The sequence below is a fragment of the Engystomops pustulosus genome, chromosome 9 (genome assembly GCF_040894005.1).
Source record: "Engystomops pustulosus chromosome 9, aEngPut4.maternal, whole genome shotgun sequence".
Lineage (NCBI taxonomy): Eukaryota > Metazoa > Chordata > Amphibia > Anura > Leptodactylidae > Engystomops > Engystomops pustulosus.
Genome location: NC_092419.1, coordinates 85,467,576 through 85,480,170, shown reverse-complemented (window position 1 = coordinate 85,480,170; position 12,595 = coordinate 85,467,576). Strand labels below are relative to the sequence as shown.

Here is a 12,595-nt window from a genome sequence, read left to right as displayed (position 1 = left end):
TTTGAATTCAAGAGGCATGCAACTTCTTTTTAAAATTTGGTGCAAATTCCACATCAAGGTGCACAAGTTAAAAAGTGACTCCCAAAGCTGCAGTATTAAATCTGCGCATAACTTTCTACCTATGACAAAGTGTACAGTATATCACTATAACAATTCTAATATCAGAAAGATTTTTCAGCTTTCTTTCTATAGGATGCAATCACATTAATGAGTAAGTATGTTACAGGCTGTAAATGTTCTTAGAAGCAGAAACAACACAGCACGTTGGTTAACGTATGGTCAACAATGGAAGAACAGTAGCATATTATTTGAGCTCTGCATAAAGGACTGAACTTACCCTCATATCTTAATCTGGTATATGACGCATGGAACATATCATGTTTGGCCCAAAACATTTGTAAAGCTTCTATGACTTGCCATTAAGTTATCACCTGCCAGTGAGGAGGCCGAGAGGCTAAAACCATTAGTAAATTGCAATGCAGATCAAGGTCATGTCAGTCTCATCCAAAATAGAAGCTGCGGCATTTCAGCGTGACCTGGAGTGTCACACGGAAAATATTCTCATCTAAAGCCAAAGAATAAAGAAATATACTGTCCATGTGCAGTGTGTTAGTGCCCTCCTCTTTGGATGGAGTTTGGGCTAGCTGTTAATAATACTTATGGATCATCCTCCAATTATATATCCTATATATAAAAATGTATATATAAAAATATAAAAAAATATTTTTATATTATATATAAAACCCCAAAACTATCCCATTTTTGATGTATTAATCCTCTATATTTTTCAGATTGTGATGTTTTTCACTTTTTTCATATTTACTGTATGTCAGAAATAGATATAAGAAAAGACATTGGGGGTGCGTTACTATGTCTTCTTTTTGGTGGAGAAGGCATGTAAATCTCCCCATTTCCCCTTGGGCACTATCTTCCACTTTGGTCGTGTTGAGGAGTGGGCAGGATCGCGGTGGTTTAAAACACCAGTCTTAATAAATTCATCCTTGCTCTCTTGGGCCACTTTCACACATTTGTTAGTCGAAACCAGATGTGGAATCTACAGGGAATAAAAGTATAATTATGAAATATGAAAGATTTGTTAATCATCCATGCTCTCTAACCATAACTGGTTTTGGCTTAAAAATAGTGATTACATTCTGACCAGGTAAAGTGATGTGTATTTTGTCCGAACCTTGTTTTCCAATTGGAAGGTATTTCAACCACTTCTGTTCTGATCTCAGTTCCTGGGATGATGGTTAATTCACTTACAATAGGGATTTTGCTGCTATTTCTTTGGATGCTTTGCATGTAGTCTATACAGTATGTACCTGTACTCTAACGAATGTGCACCCATAAACCATTTGGGCTTTCATTTGGACTTAAAGGGGACCTACCACCATGAATCTACCTATAAAGGTAGATCGGGTGGTAGGTGGATCAATAGGACGTGAGGATAGCCCTTTTAAGGGCTAATCCTCACGTCCCCGTACTGTTTTGTGAACTTATATAAAAGGTTTATGCTAATTTTGTTATGCGGCTACTGGGGCGTGGAGTAGCCGCAGCTGTGGCTACACGGCGCGGCTACTCCACGCCCCAGTAGACACTTTACCCCTCCTACCCACAATCTTCGGCGCGCAGCTCCTTGCAGCTGCGCTCCCTCGTCCGGCGATCCTGCCATCTGCGCAGGCGCAGAACAGCAGGCCCGCGCCTGTGCAGTCACTGCTCCGAAACAGGTCGCGGGCCTGCTGTTCTGCGCCTGCGCAGACGGCAGGATCGCCGGACGAGGGCGTGTAGCTGCAAGGAGCTGTGCGCCGAAGATTGTGGATAGGAGGGTTAAAGTGGCTACTGGGGCGTGGAGTAGCCGCGCCGTGTAGCCACAGCTGCGGCTACTCCACGCCCCAGTAGCCGCATAACAAAATTAGCATAAACCTTTTATATAAGTTCACAAAACAGTGCGGGGACGTGAGGATTAGCCCTTAAAAGGGCTATCCTCACGTCCTATTGATCCACCTACCACCCGATCTACCTTTATAGGTCCCCTTTAAACCTGTGAAGTTATTTGACAGTTTTTTCCTGCACCCTAGCTGGAACAATCCATAGCGTTACCCTGAGTCCTGAATAGTAATCCGGTCTCACCATCTACCTGGGAAATATGCAAAGACATTTTCAGGTTGGGGCAAGGAAAACATTGCTTCTTTTTGCTACTTTGAAATCAGCCCTGTTAATATCAAGCATGACTTTCAGGAAGCCTAATGACATGATGTGGATTCCCAACTGTACACAGCGCTGTTTTGACGTGGTTGTGTCTCTTCAATTGGTTTGGCTGACTGACAGTGAGAGGTTGGCAGTTGTTCTTGTTCCATAGACTTTCTCATAAATGTTTAATTTTCACCTTGTTTTGGTAGCTAAATCTGAGCTTAAATATGAGAACTTTGCTTCTAGATAGAACACACAGTTGTATATATTAGGTAAATAATAATGTAATAATACTTGCAGCTTCATTATGTATTTAGAAACCTCTCCTGTACAATGATCTAGAACCCGAACATAAACCCGAGTGGCACAAATCAAAAAACTGCATCAATATACCTGAAAATCTGACTTCATTCTAAATGTTAATTTGAAGTCATATTGAGTGGTTATTTTACAAATTGCAAACAAATCTTTGAACTCATTAAACTGAAAGTCCAAGGCAGCACAATGATATAGTTCTAACAAAGCTAACAGGAAGGAGCGTGACTACAGTGGTAGCAGTCACACAATCTGCTATGGGGCCCACAATGTTAGGGGGCCGCAGCATCCGACCTGACACACTAAGAATGGAGGAAGTGCACCATTATATACATATATAATATTATCAGTGCACATCTTCCACAGTAACCAGTATCAATCTGCAGCACAGATAATTCAGATGGTATCTGGAGCACCTGGGCTTCTAGTTATTTTATGTTTCTTGTACTCTGTACTACTAATTTTACTGCTCTCTTTTCATTTATTTTGAGGTCATTTTGATACATAAATACAAAAATCAGAACAAGCTAAACCCTTTAGATTAAAGATTAAGATTACAGTAGATTATAGATAAAAAGATTAACCTGTATAATCCAATTCTTAAAACACACTCCAAAATTTTGAGCAAAGCCCGTCCATAGTCTGTGTGGGCACAATAATTAAAGTTATTGTGATGCAACAATTCTGGTATTTTCTAAAATACAAAGGTATTAAACCGTCCATCAGTTTATTGTGATATTCTGCTTTTATTCCATCCATGTTATGAGTTTATAAGTTTTGTTAGTTTAAATTCTAACACCTTGCTTCTTCCATGTCATGATAAGTAAAAACACCTTACAATGTGGATCAGGGGAGCATTGAATTTTGGACTTTTATGGACAGTTAAATATTTCCCCTATGCGAACTCAGCAGTTGTTACTTTATTTTACATCAAGGGTTAACTTTCATTAATCTATAGCGTTTCGTTATATACATTCTGTTTATTATGACTGTATGGACTGGTAGAAAGGGTTAATGAACATTGAGAGACATTTCTGACTTGTGATTTCTGATCTTTGTTAGAGAAGTTGGTAATATTTCAGCTATAGCAGAAAGAGGCTCAGCCCTCTTCATACAGAGGTGGGTTTTGCATATTGGGGGACATTTACTAAGGGCCTGATTCGCGTTTTCCCGGCGTGTTACCCGAATATTTCCGATTTGCGCAGATTTCCTCTGTATTGCCCTGGGATTTTGGCGCACGCGATCGGATTGTGGCGCATCGGCGGCGGCATGCATGCGACGGAAATCGGGGGGCGTGGCCGAACGAAAACCCGATGGATTCGGAAAAACCGCCGCATTTAAAAAAAAGAAATGTGTCGCAATGACCCCCATTGTGTTGCAAATGTGGTTTTTTTTTTCCAATTTCACCACATTTGGAATTTTTTTCCAGCTTCCCAGTGCACGGCATAGAATAATAAATAACGTCACTGAGAAGTAAAATTTGTTATGCAGAAAATAAGCCCTCACACAAAAAAACTATGGAAAAATTAAAAAGTTATGGATTTTTGAAGGTGGAGAACGAAAAATGAACAAAAAAACCTGCGTCCCTAAGGGGTTAATGGTGTGCGTTGTGTTTACAAACGCACTGCTGTTGCCCCACCAACAAATAACATCTCCTCAGTGGGAACCGACCAATAGTGGACTTTCTGATTTTTCTTTTTTTCTGATATAGTGCGCTAACCTGTAACCTCAGGTCACATTTCATGATGTCGGACCCCCATGCCACCTTCATGACAGTTTGTTTAGAAACGTGCCCACCAGAAGCATGCCTAGGTCATTTTGTAGGGCTCTGGCATTGAATCTCTTGTTCCTATTCAGATGAAGGAGCAGATACTACTACTAGCAAGGGATTATTGCATTTTGGGCAGTAACCCGGGACCCAAGCCTTATGGGGAATGGGGGGCCCATGACAACCCCAACCACCTAACAAATTTTATACCGAGAAAGAACCATTAAATCCTTGTACATCTTTTCCTGCTCTCAATACACATGTACACAAGAGCCATTTCAGGACCTTTGAATGTCATTCAGAGGTCCTGAAACAACTTCAGATTGAAAGCAGAAGGCAGAAGGGACGCATTTTCCATTCCTCAACAGATTCTAGTACCAAATGTAGGAAGTGAATTCCAGACCTATAGGAGGTGTAATATTCATACATCCCAGGGCTCATGGCAGTCCTAATCTGTCCCTGACTACTACCTACAGGAGCTGGTCTACTTGTTCAGCCTGATAGGACTGCAGGTACTACATCCAGGGGTGTAACTACAGTGGTAGCAGCCATAGCAACTGCTATGGGGCCCACAGTGTCAGGGGGCCCCACCACCTGACCTGACACACTAAAGAGTGGAGGATGTGCATCATTATATCCATATTATGCTGCACATTGTACTGCATAATATGTATATAACATATATGTGATGTATATATGCTGCCTCTGTGTATACGGTTTATGGCGTCTGCATATACTGTATGTGTGTATATATGCTGTGTGTTTGTAAATGTCACTGTATGTGTGTGTATATGCTGTATATGAGTGTACATAAGTGTATAAATGTGTGATTGTAACTTGCATGTGTGAGTATACAAATATGTAAATTTTTTAGTGGGAAGGGGGGCCCCATGCCAAAGCCTGCTATGGGGCCCTGCCACTCCTAGTTACGCCACTGACTTCATCATGATATTCGTGACAAGGACACTAGCAAAATCTAAAAAAAGAAGAGTAAGTGTCTGTGCCCTACCCCACATTTATCTTCTGTCACATTGAAGAAATCCATATAGAGATATCTAGGTTTATGTCCAGTCTAAGTAGCTGTATATCCGCGTCAGTGATGACCATGTGACAGGGTTTCCTCAGCTGTGACACTATATACACTGAGGAGCGTTGTTGACTTGCACATGATCCCAGTGATGTGTTCAGAAGAGCAGATGCTTATTCCCACAGGCAGCCTGCAGGAGGGGCTCATTCTGTCCTATGGAGAGCAGCTGCTTATGTTCCATTACCTGGATATGCTGATTAGCACTTCACAGCAGATGCTTTGCTTGCAGAAAGCATTGAATGAGTGATTTCAAGTCAGAAATGAGATGTAGATTTTATCTGTGTCCTCAGATGATATTAATTATTGTGAAGTATGGCTTTACTCCGAATACTTGGGTCAAAGGTTGCCTACGTTAGGACAATTTAGGAAGAAGTCATGAATGAAAACCACAACGATTTTGACACAATGGGGGGGATTTACTAATTGTGCCGCAAGGACGACTCTCGCCATCGGAGATCAGTCTCCGCAAAGCACAGCCTGATGTATTAAAGTGGTGCGGAATAAATCAGTCGTGCGGCAGAAATATCCCGACAGTAATGAAGTGTGCTCCCAAATCTTACATGGACTGCGCCTTAATTTTGCTTTCAGACCAATTTTTACCTGGTCTATTGTGCGCCAAAAATTGCGCCAAAAAATACCGACAAAATACACATAAATGTAGAGGATAATGTGGAAATGTTAGGCCACGCCCACTTGCGCCAAAAAAAATCTGTTCTTTCTGGCGCAAACTCATTATAAATGATCCGCAACAGTTCTGCGCCAAAAAAACATTAAAATACCGTCATTTTTTTGGCGCAGATGCAATAACACATGTGCCCCAATGCGTTTTGCATGTTTACCATGCATTTGGCTGGTTTGAATCTGGTTTTCTCAACTTATGGAAGTGTAAGAAGCTATGAAAAGTAGCTGCTTACACCTACAGAAATGAAGAAAAACAGATCCAAACCAGTTAAATGCATGGTAAACATGCAAAAAACACATGCGTTTAAAAATGCACCAAAAACGCACCATGTCACCGCACCCTCACTGTGATGTTGCTACAATACAGTGGTTCACACATTTTGATACTGATGACCTATAGTTAGGGGTCTAAGAAGCGACTGTGGCTCCAACAACTATGGAGCACATTTACTTATCTGTTCAACAAAGTTCACCAAAGTGGATTGTCCGACGATCGTGCACTGTACAACGATTCACTAAGACTGTGCGCCCGATATCCTGCATGTGTCGCTTCCTCGTTCAGGTCCGACGAAGTTCACCTTCTTTGAAGTGGTGCATGTAAGTGCATTGGATTGTGACACAATTTAAAAGTTAAATCCTGTCCGATGGCACGCTCCCCAATTTGTGTTGCATGGAAGCCTGCACAGCTGCGCCAAAAAACAATTGCGTGCTACCCAATTCCAGCACAAACACCTGTCTAAACTGTGCAATCCCCGAAAATGGCGAAAAGTCTGACAAAATTGCAATCCACAACCCTTAGTAAATGAGCCCCAATGTTCTCTGCTGCGCCAGATTCATCCTTGTGTCTGATGTTTGATGATTAATCAGGTGCAGGATAATGTATGGGGAAATGTGATTGTATGGCCGGAAAACACCCCCCATAGATGTCTATGGCACCCGTTCACTGTGCAGTGAGCACACGCTGTCACGCTGTCTCACTCCACTGTGACCAACCAGGACAGCTGCCCCGCAAGATACAGGACATATCCTATACTTTACCATATTACAGTGCTAGTCACTTGTCTAGAGAAGGGAGGGGTGAGGAGCGCTCATACCTCCTCGCTCCTGTACCTGGCTGTATACTCACATGGGATGTAGCCCAGGTCTAAGGCTGCGGTCACACGTGGCGTTTTGAACCCGTTTTTGGCCCGTTTTTAAACATTCCGTTAAAAAAACGCATGCGTTTTTTGAAAACGTATAATTTTTTGATCAGTTTCAATTGTAAAACCTGTCACAAATGGATGCGTTTTCAAAAAATGCATGCGCTTTTCAAAAACGCATGTATGTTTGAACACATGCTTTTTTTAACGGATTGCTTAAAGACAGGCCAAAAACGGGCTCAAAACGCCATGTGTGACCGCAGCCTAAGACTGGCGAGTTTTACTTTGCATCTCCTATTAGTTGGCCTCGTTTTCTGTGCCACAATAATGAACTTTCTAAAACAAAGAATAATTACAAGAGGGTGTCCATGGTACAATTTCATAAGTCTTTATTAAATAAGTAAATAACATGATTAAAAACTGTTAAAAAGCACTCATAGTGCATAAGACAAAAGACAAAACAATAGTCCCGGTGTACATAAACAAGTCAGTCAAGAGATACAGTAACAAGGCAAAAGTAGACACTGCGGCAGATTTACTTACCCGGTCCATTCGCAATCCAGCAGCACGTTCTCTGCGGTGGATTCGGGTCGTCCACCAGGTGTCGCTGCTGCGCTGAAGTCCGCCGAGGCCCGCCAGAGTTCATGATCCTATACTTGGTGAAGGTAAGTGCGTGTCCCGCGACCCTTTTTTTTAAAAAAAATGCTGCGGTTTCTCCGAATCCGTCGGGTTTTCGTTCGACCATACCCGCCGATTTCCATCGCGTCCATGCCGGCACCGATGCGCCACAATCCAATCGTGCGCGCCGAAATCCCAGGGCAATACAGGGAAAATCGGTGCAAATCGGAAATATTCGGGTAACACGTCGGGAAAACGCAAATCGGACCCTTAGTAAATGACCCCCAGTATGTCCAAAGTTGAAATCAAATAGGTAATGTGAGCATTAATTCATCTCAAGTGGTATAGGTTACATAATAAGTATAAGGATAGTCATGGAGCCAATGTTACCTACATAATCAAAGTTGGTTGGTCATAGAAGCCAGGGACTAAGAAGGAATCCCCACAAGTTCCTATGAGTGCTTTTTAACAGTTTTTAATCATTTACTTATTTAATAAAGACTTATGAAATTGTACCATGGACACCCTCTTGTACTTACTCTTTGTTTTAGGATTTATATTGCGTGTTACTCAGTTATTTTCTAGGCCCTTTATTTTTTCCATTGCAATAATGAACTTTCTAGTGCACAGGCTATTTTATGACTGACCGTGTCCCCTTGTTTACCGAGGCCCTGTTTTAGCCTAGATGGAAAAAAGCCTAAAAATGGTGTAAAACCTTCAATAAATGTGGTTCTCGGCATTTCAGGTGCAAATTACTGCAGACTGGCATAGACAGATTGATACATCTCCCCAACAGTGTAGAAAAGCAGACAGCATTTTGTAATATATTAACACCTTACGGACACAGCCATTTTGTGACTTAAAGGGATATTCCAATTTCAGCAAATAAATGTTATTGTTTGTATAATGAAAAGTTATACTATTTTCAGATATACTTTCTGTATCAATTCTTCACTGTTTTCTAGATCTCTGCTTGCTGTCCTTCTGTAGAAAGCTTCTATGTGTACTTCCAGTGGACAGAAATCTGACCATGGTCACACAGGTGCACGGCTCGTTATATCACACGACTCTGATTACTCTCTACGATACTAACGAGCCGTGCACCTGTGTGACCATGGACAGATTTCTGTCCACTGGAAGTACACATAGAAGCTTTCTATAGAATGACAGCAAGCAGAGGTCTAGAAAACCATGAGGAATTGATAAGGTAAGTAAATTGGAAAATATTATCATTTTTCATCATGTAAAACAATAACATTGATTTGCTGAAATGAGAATACCCCTTTCAGGTTTAGCCTCTTTTTTATGTGGCACTAGTTGCTAGGTCAATAATATTTAAACACTTTAACCTATCAAAGTGGTCTTTGTGACATGTTGTACTTTAGATTATAAATTGTTAATATATTTTGCATTCATTTTCAAAAATGTGCTGAAAAAGTTCAACTCTGCTTATACTCGAGTCATGGGAAAAAAAACAAACACTGGGAGGCTGTGACCAATGCAGTTCCCACCCTCGGTTTATACTCGAGTCAATAGGTTTCTCCTGTTTTTTGTGTTAAAATTAGGGGTTTCGGCTTATACTCGGGTCGGCTTATACTCGAATATATATGGTACTAATATTTCTTATAATTCTGATTTCTGTTTTCCTAATTTTTCAAATGTCCTTTTTGAAGTTATAGAGTTAGACGGCATACAAATCCATCAGAAAATTTTTATGGAAATATCAGAAGAGAAGTTAGAGATCATTTTTGTTTTTAATGAGCTGTGAAATATATAATATTACAAACCCCCTATATAAAGTGCAAGCCTCAAACTATTAGAAACATTTTATAGAAAGATTGTTGAGCCCGTAAAGCTTCATAATAACTAACCCCATAGCGCTCTGCATTCAATATATCGGACGGAGACCTGATGCCGGTTCAGCTCAAGATCTCAGCCGAACCGCCATCGGGATACACGGGGTGCCGGCTGTAACAAGCAGCCGACACCCCAGTGTATTACCCGCAGTTGAAGTGGGCTCTGTTTTCATCTTGGCGGGGCCGATCGTTGCTATGGCCGAGCAAGACCCCGGGCCTGCCGGCTGGCAGTGCCTGAAGGATGGCGTCTGTGACATCATCTTAAAGGCACAGTGCATAGGCTGACACTGCTAATACCCTGCAATACATTAGTATTGCAGAGTATTATCCTGAACAAGCAATCAGGTGATTGCTTGTTCAAGTCCCATGGTAGAAACAGTAAGAAAAAAAAAAAATTAAGCAATAAATCAATAAAAATGCCCATAATCCCCATGTAAAGAGACATATAACACAAATAAAGTCTAAATCATAATACAAACCCCACATATATGGTATCACCTCGTCCGTAACAACCCATAAAATAAAAGTAAATAATTTAAACCCGCACAATGAACGTCGTTAAAAAAAAACTTTAAAAAACCTGCCAAAAATTATGATTTTTACCTATTGAATCCCACAAAAAATGCAATAAAAAGTGATTACAAAATAATATGTACCTCAGAATGACACTGTTGCAAAATAAAATATATCTAGCAAAAAACAAGCCATCAACCAGCTCCAAAAAAGTAACAATGTTATGCCACTTGAAAGACGACAATGCAAAAATGGTAGATTTTTCCCCACGTTAGGGTTATTTGGCAAATTTTGTAAACCATAAGAGAAAATATTCAAGTCTGGTATCCCCATAATCGTATAGACCCATAGAATAAAGATAACATGATTATTAGTCTATACGGTGAACACGAAAAAAAAAAGGTTAAAAATCCACCACAGAATTGATGTTTTTCTTCTCCTGCCCTCAAAAAAAGTTCCTAAATTTCCAACAATATGGGGATACCAACCCCAAAATGGTAACACTGGAAAAAGCATCTCATCCCGCAAAAAATGTCGTCACATGACCCCAATAACAGAAAAGCGAAAATTTTGGAGCCTGCAAAAGGGGCCAATGAGGAAATTAAAATCCTGGCAGCTACAGGGAGCTCCATCCCTTCTGCGCCTCGCTGTGCACCCATAAAACAAGTAACGTCCACATGTGGGGGCTCTCTGTACTATGTGGGGGGTCATGTTTTACATAACAAATTGTAAGGTGGATTTTCTCTTTTTATCTTTTGGAAATGTGTAAATTCTAGGGCTATATAAACATATAACCGGCACAATTTGACCCATCTAAATTTCACCTCCATTTTGATGTAATTACTATGAAGATCTCAAGGGGTTAACAATCTTCCTAAAAGCTGTTTCTGATAGTTTGAAGGGTGCAGATTTAATAATTGGTTGATTATATAGGGGGGTTTTGATGATGTATATTGAATATGTAAAATTTCATTCAAAACAGTATTTATCCCCAAAATAGTCAATTCTGAAAATCCGTAAAAGTGATATTCGATTTGTAAGCCGCGTGAAATCAAAATAAATTATCCAGACATTTCAAAAATGATGAAAATGTAAAGTAGACATATGGGAAATGTTATTCAGCAACTTATTTAGGTGGTAAATCTATCTGCCTGAAAACGCGATGATTAAGAATTTCGAAAATTCATCATTTTTTCTTTTTTTGTAAATAAACGCAAAACTTACCAGCCAACAATTACCACTAAAATGAAGTACAACACGTGAGGGAAAAAAACAAACAAACAATCTCAGAATTATTTTGATAAGTTACCATGTCCAAAAGTTATAACCATATAAAGCGATGCAAGTTAGAATACAAAAAATGGGGCTGAGACTTAAAGGGGTATTCCCATCTGGGCATTTACATCTAATTAAATTCATTTTCCATATGTAAACATTTCTTCAATTGGATGTTATTAAAAAAAAATGTTCCTGTGTGAAGATAATTTCTCATAAATGTAGAAATGTTGTCCCTTAGAAACGAGATAGCTTCCCCGGATACGACCACCCCACACTCTGGCAGCAGTGGCCAGACATGCACTATTGAGTCCTGCCGGACCACCAGGATTCAATAATCATCACCACAGGACGGCTGTGGGACATGCAGTAACTCCCGGACATTTCATATACAAAAACTATTTGTTTCTTTGTGCAATCACTGCAGCAGTGGTGGTCGTATCCGAGGAAGCCATCTTGTTTCTAAGGGACCATATGACTACATTTATGAGAAATTATCTTCACACAGGAACAGTTTTTTTTAATAACATCTAATTGAAGAAATATTTACATATGGCAGATTAGTGAAACTGAATGTGAGTGCCCAGATGAGAATACCCCTTTAAGCTATAAAATGGCTGCGTCCTGCAGGAAACATTTTTAACCTACTGGATTTAGTGGTCTTTAGTTTCTTCAATGGTGCACTTTTATGAGCTATAAAGTATTTGTTAATGTGCCAAGTGAGGGCTTATTTTTTGCGGAATGAGGTGCATTTGCGGGTAATACTATTTTTTTGTATTTACCGTATAGTGTAATGAGCAGGTTGCCTTTATTCTGTTGGTCTTTACGACTGCTAATGCTGATTTAGCAAAGTAAAAGAAATAATTAACCCTTTGTGTGAATGATGGAAAAACAGACCAAATAGACACTTTCTCACCATTTTGTGGCCCATAAAAAATTGGATTGTAAAGTGATCAAAAGTTCAGACATTTTTAAAAATTGTATAATTGAAAATGTCAGCTTCTTGTGCAGCTCTTTATGCCAAAATATGAAGTTACTGGTGTCAGCACATGGTTATATGAAGAAAAATCTTTATCTGCAAAGTTTCTTTAGTTTTTGAAGGTTTTAAGAAAACAAAACTAAATTTGGCATCTCTGATTATACTTACTCA

General features: G+C 40.0%; 1 protein-coding gene across 1 annotated transcript in view; it reads right to left on the bottom strand.

The window, feature by feature from the left end:
- Positions 1 to 12,064, bottom strand: part of RPS4X (ribosomal protein S4 X-linked) — a 501,937-nt gene extending 489,873 nt beyond the window's left edge. The window contains exon 1 of the mRNA XM_072124252.1: positions 12,059 to 12,064. Within this exon, the coding sequence (XP_071980353.1) occupies positions 12,059 to 12,060 (2 nt within the window). The 5' untranslated portion in view covers positions 12,061 to 12,064. The remainder of the gene's footprint in view (positions 1 to 12,058) is intronic.
- Positions 12,065 to 12,595: the final 531 nt, after the last annotated feature.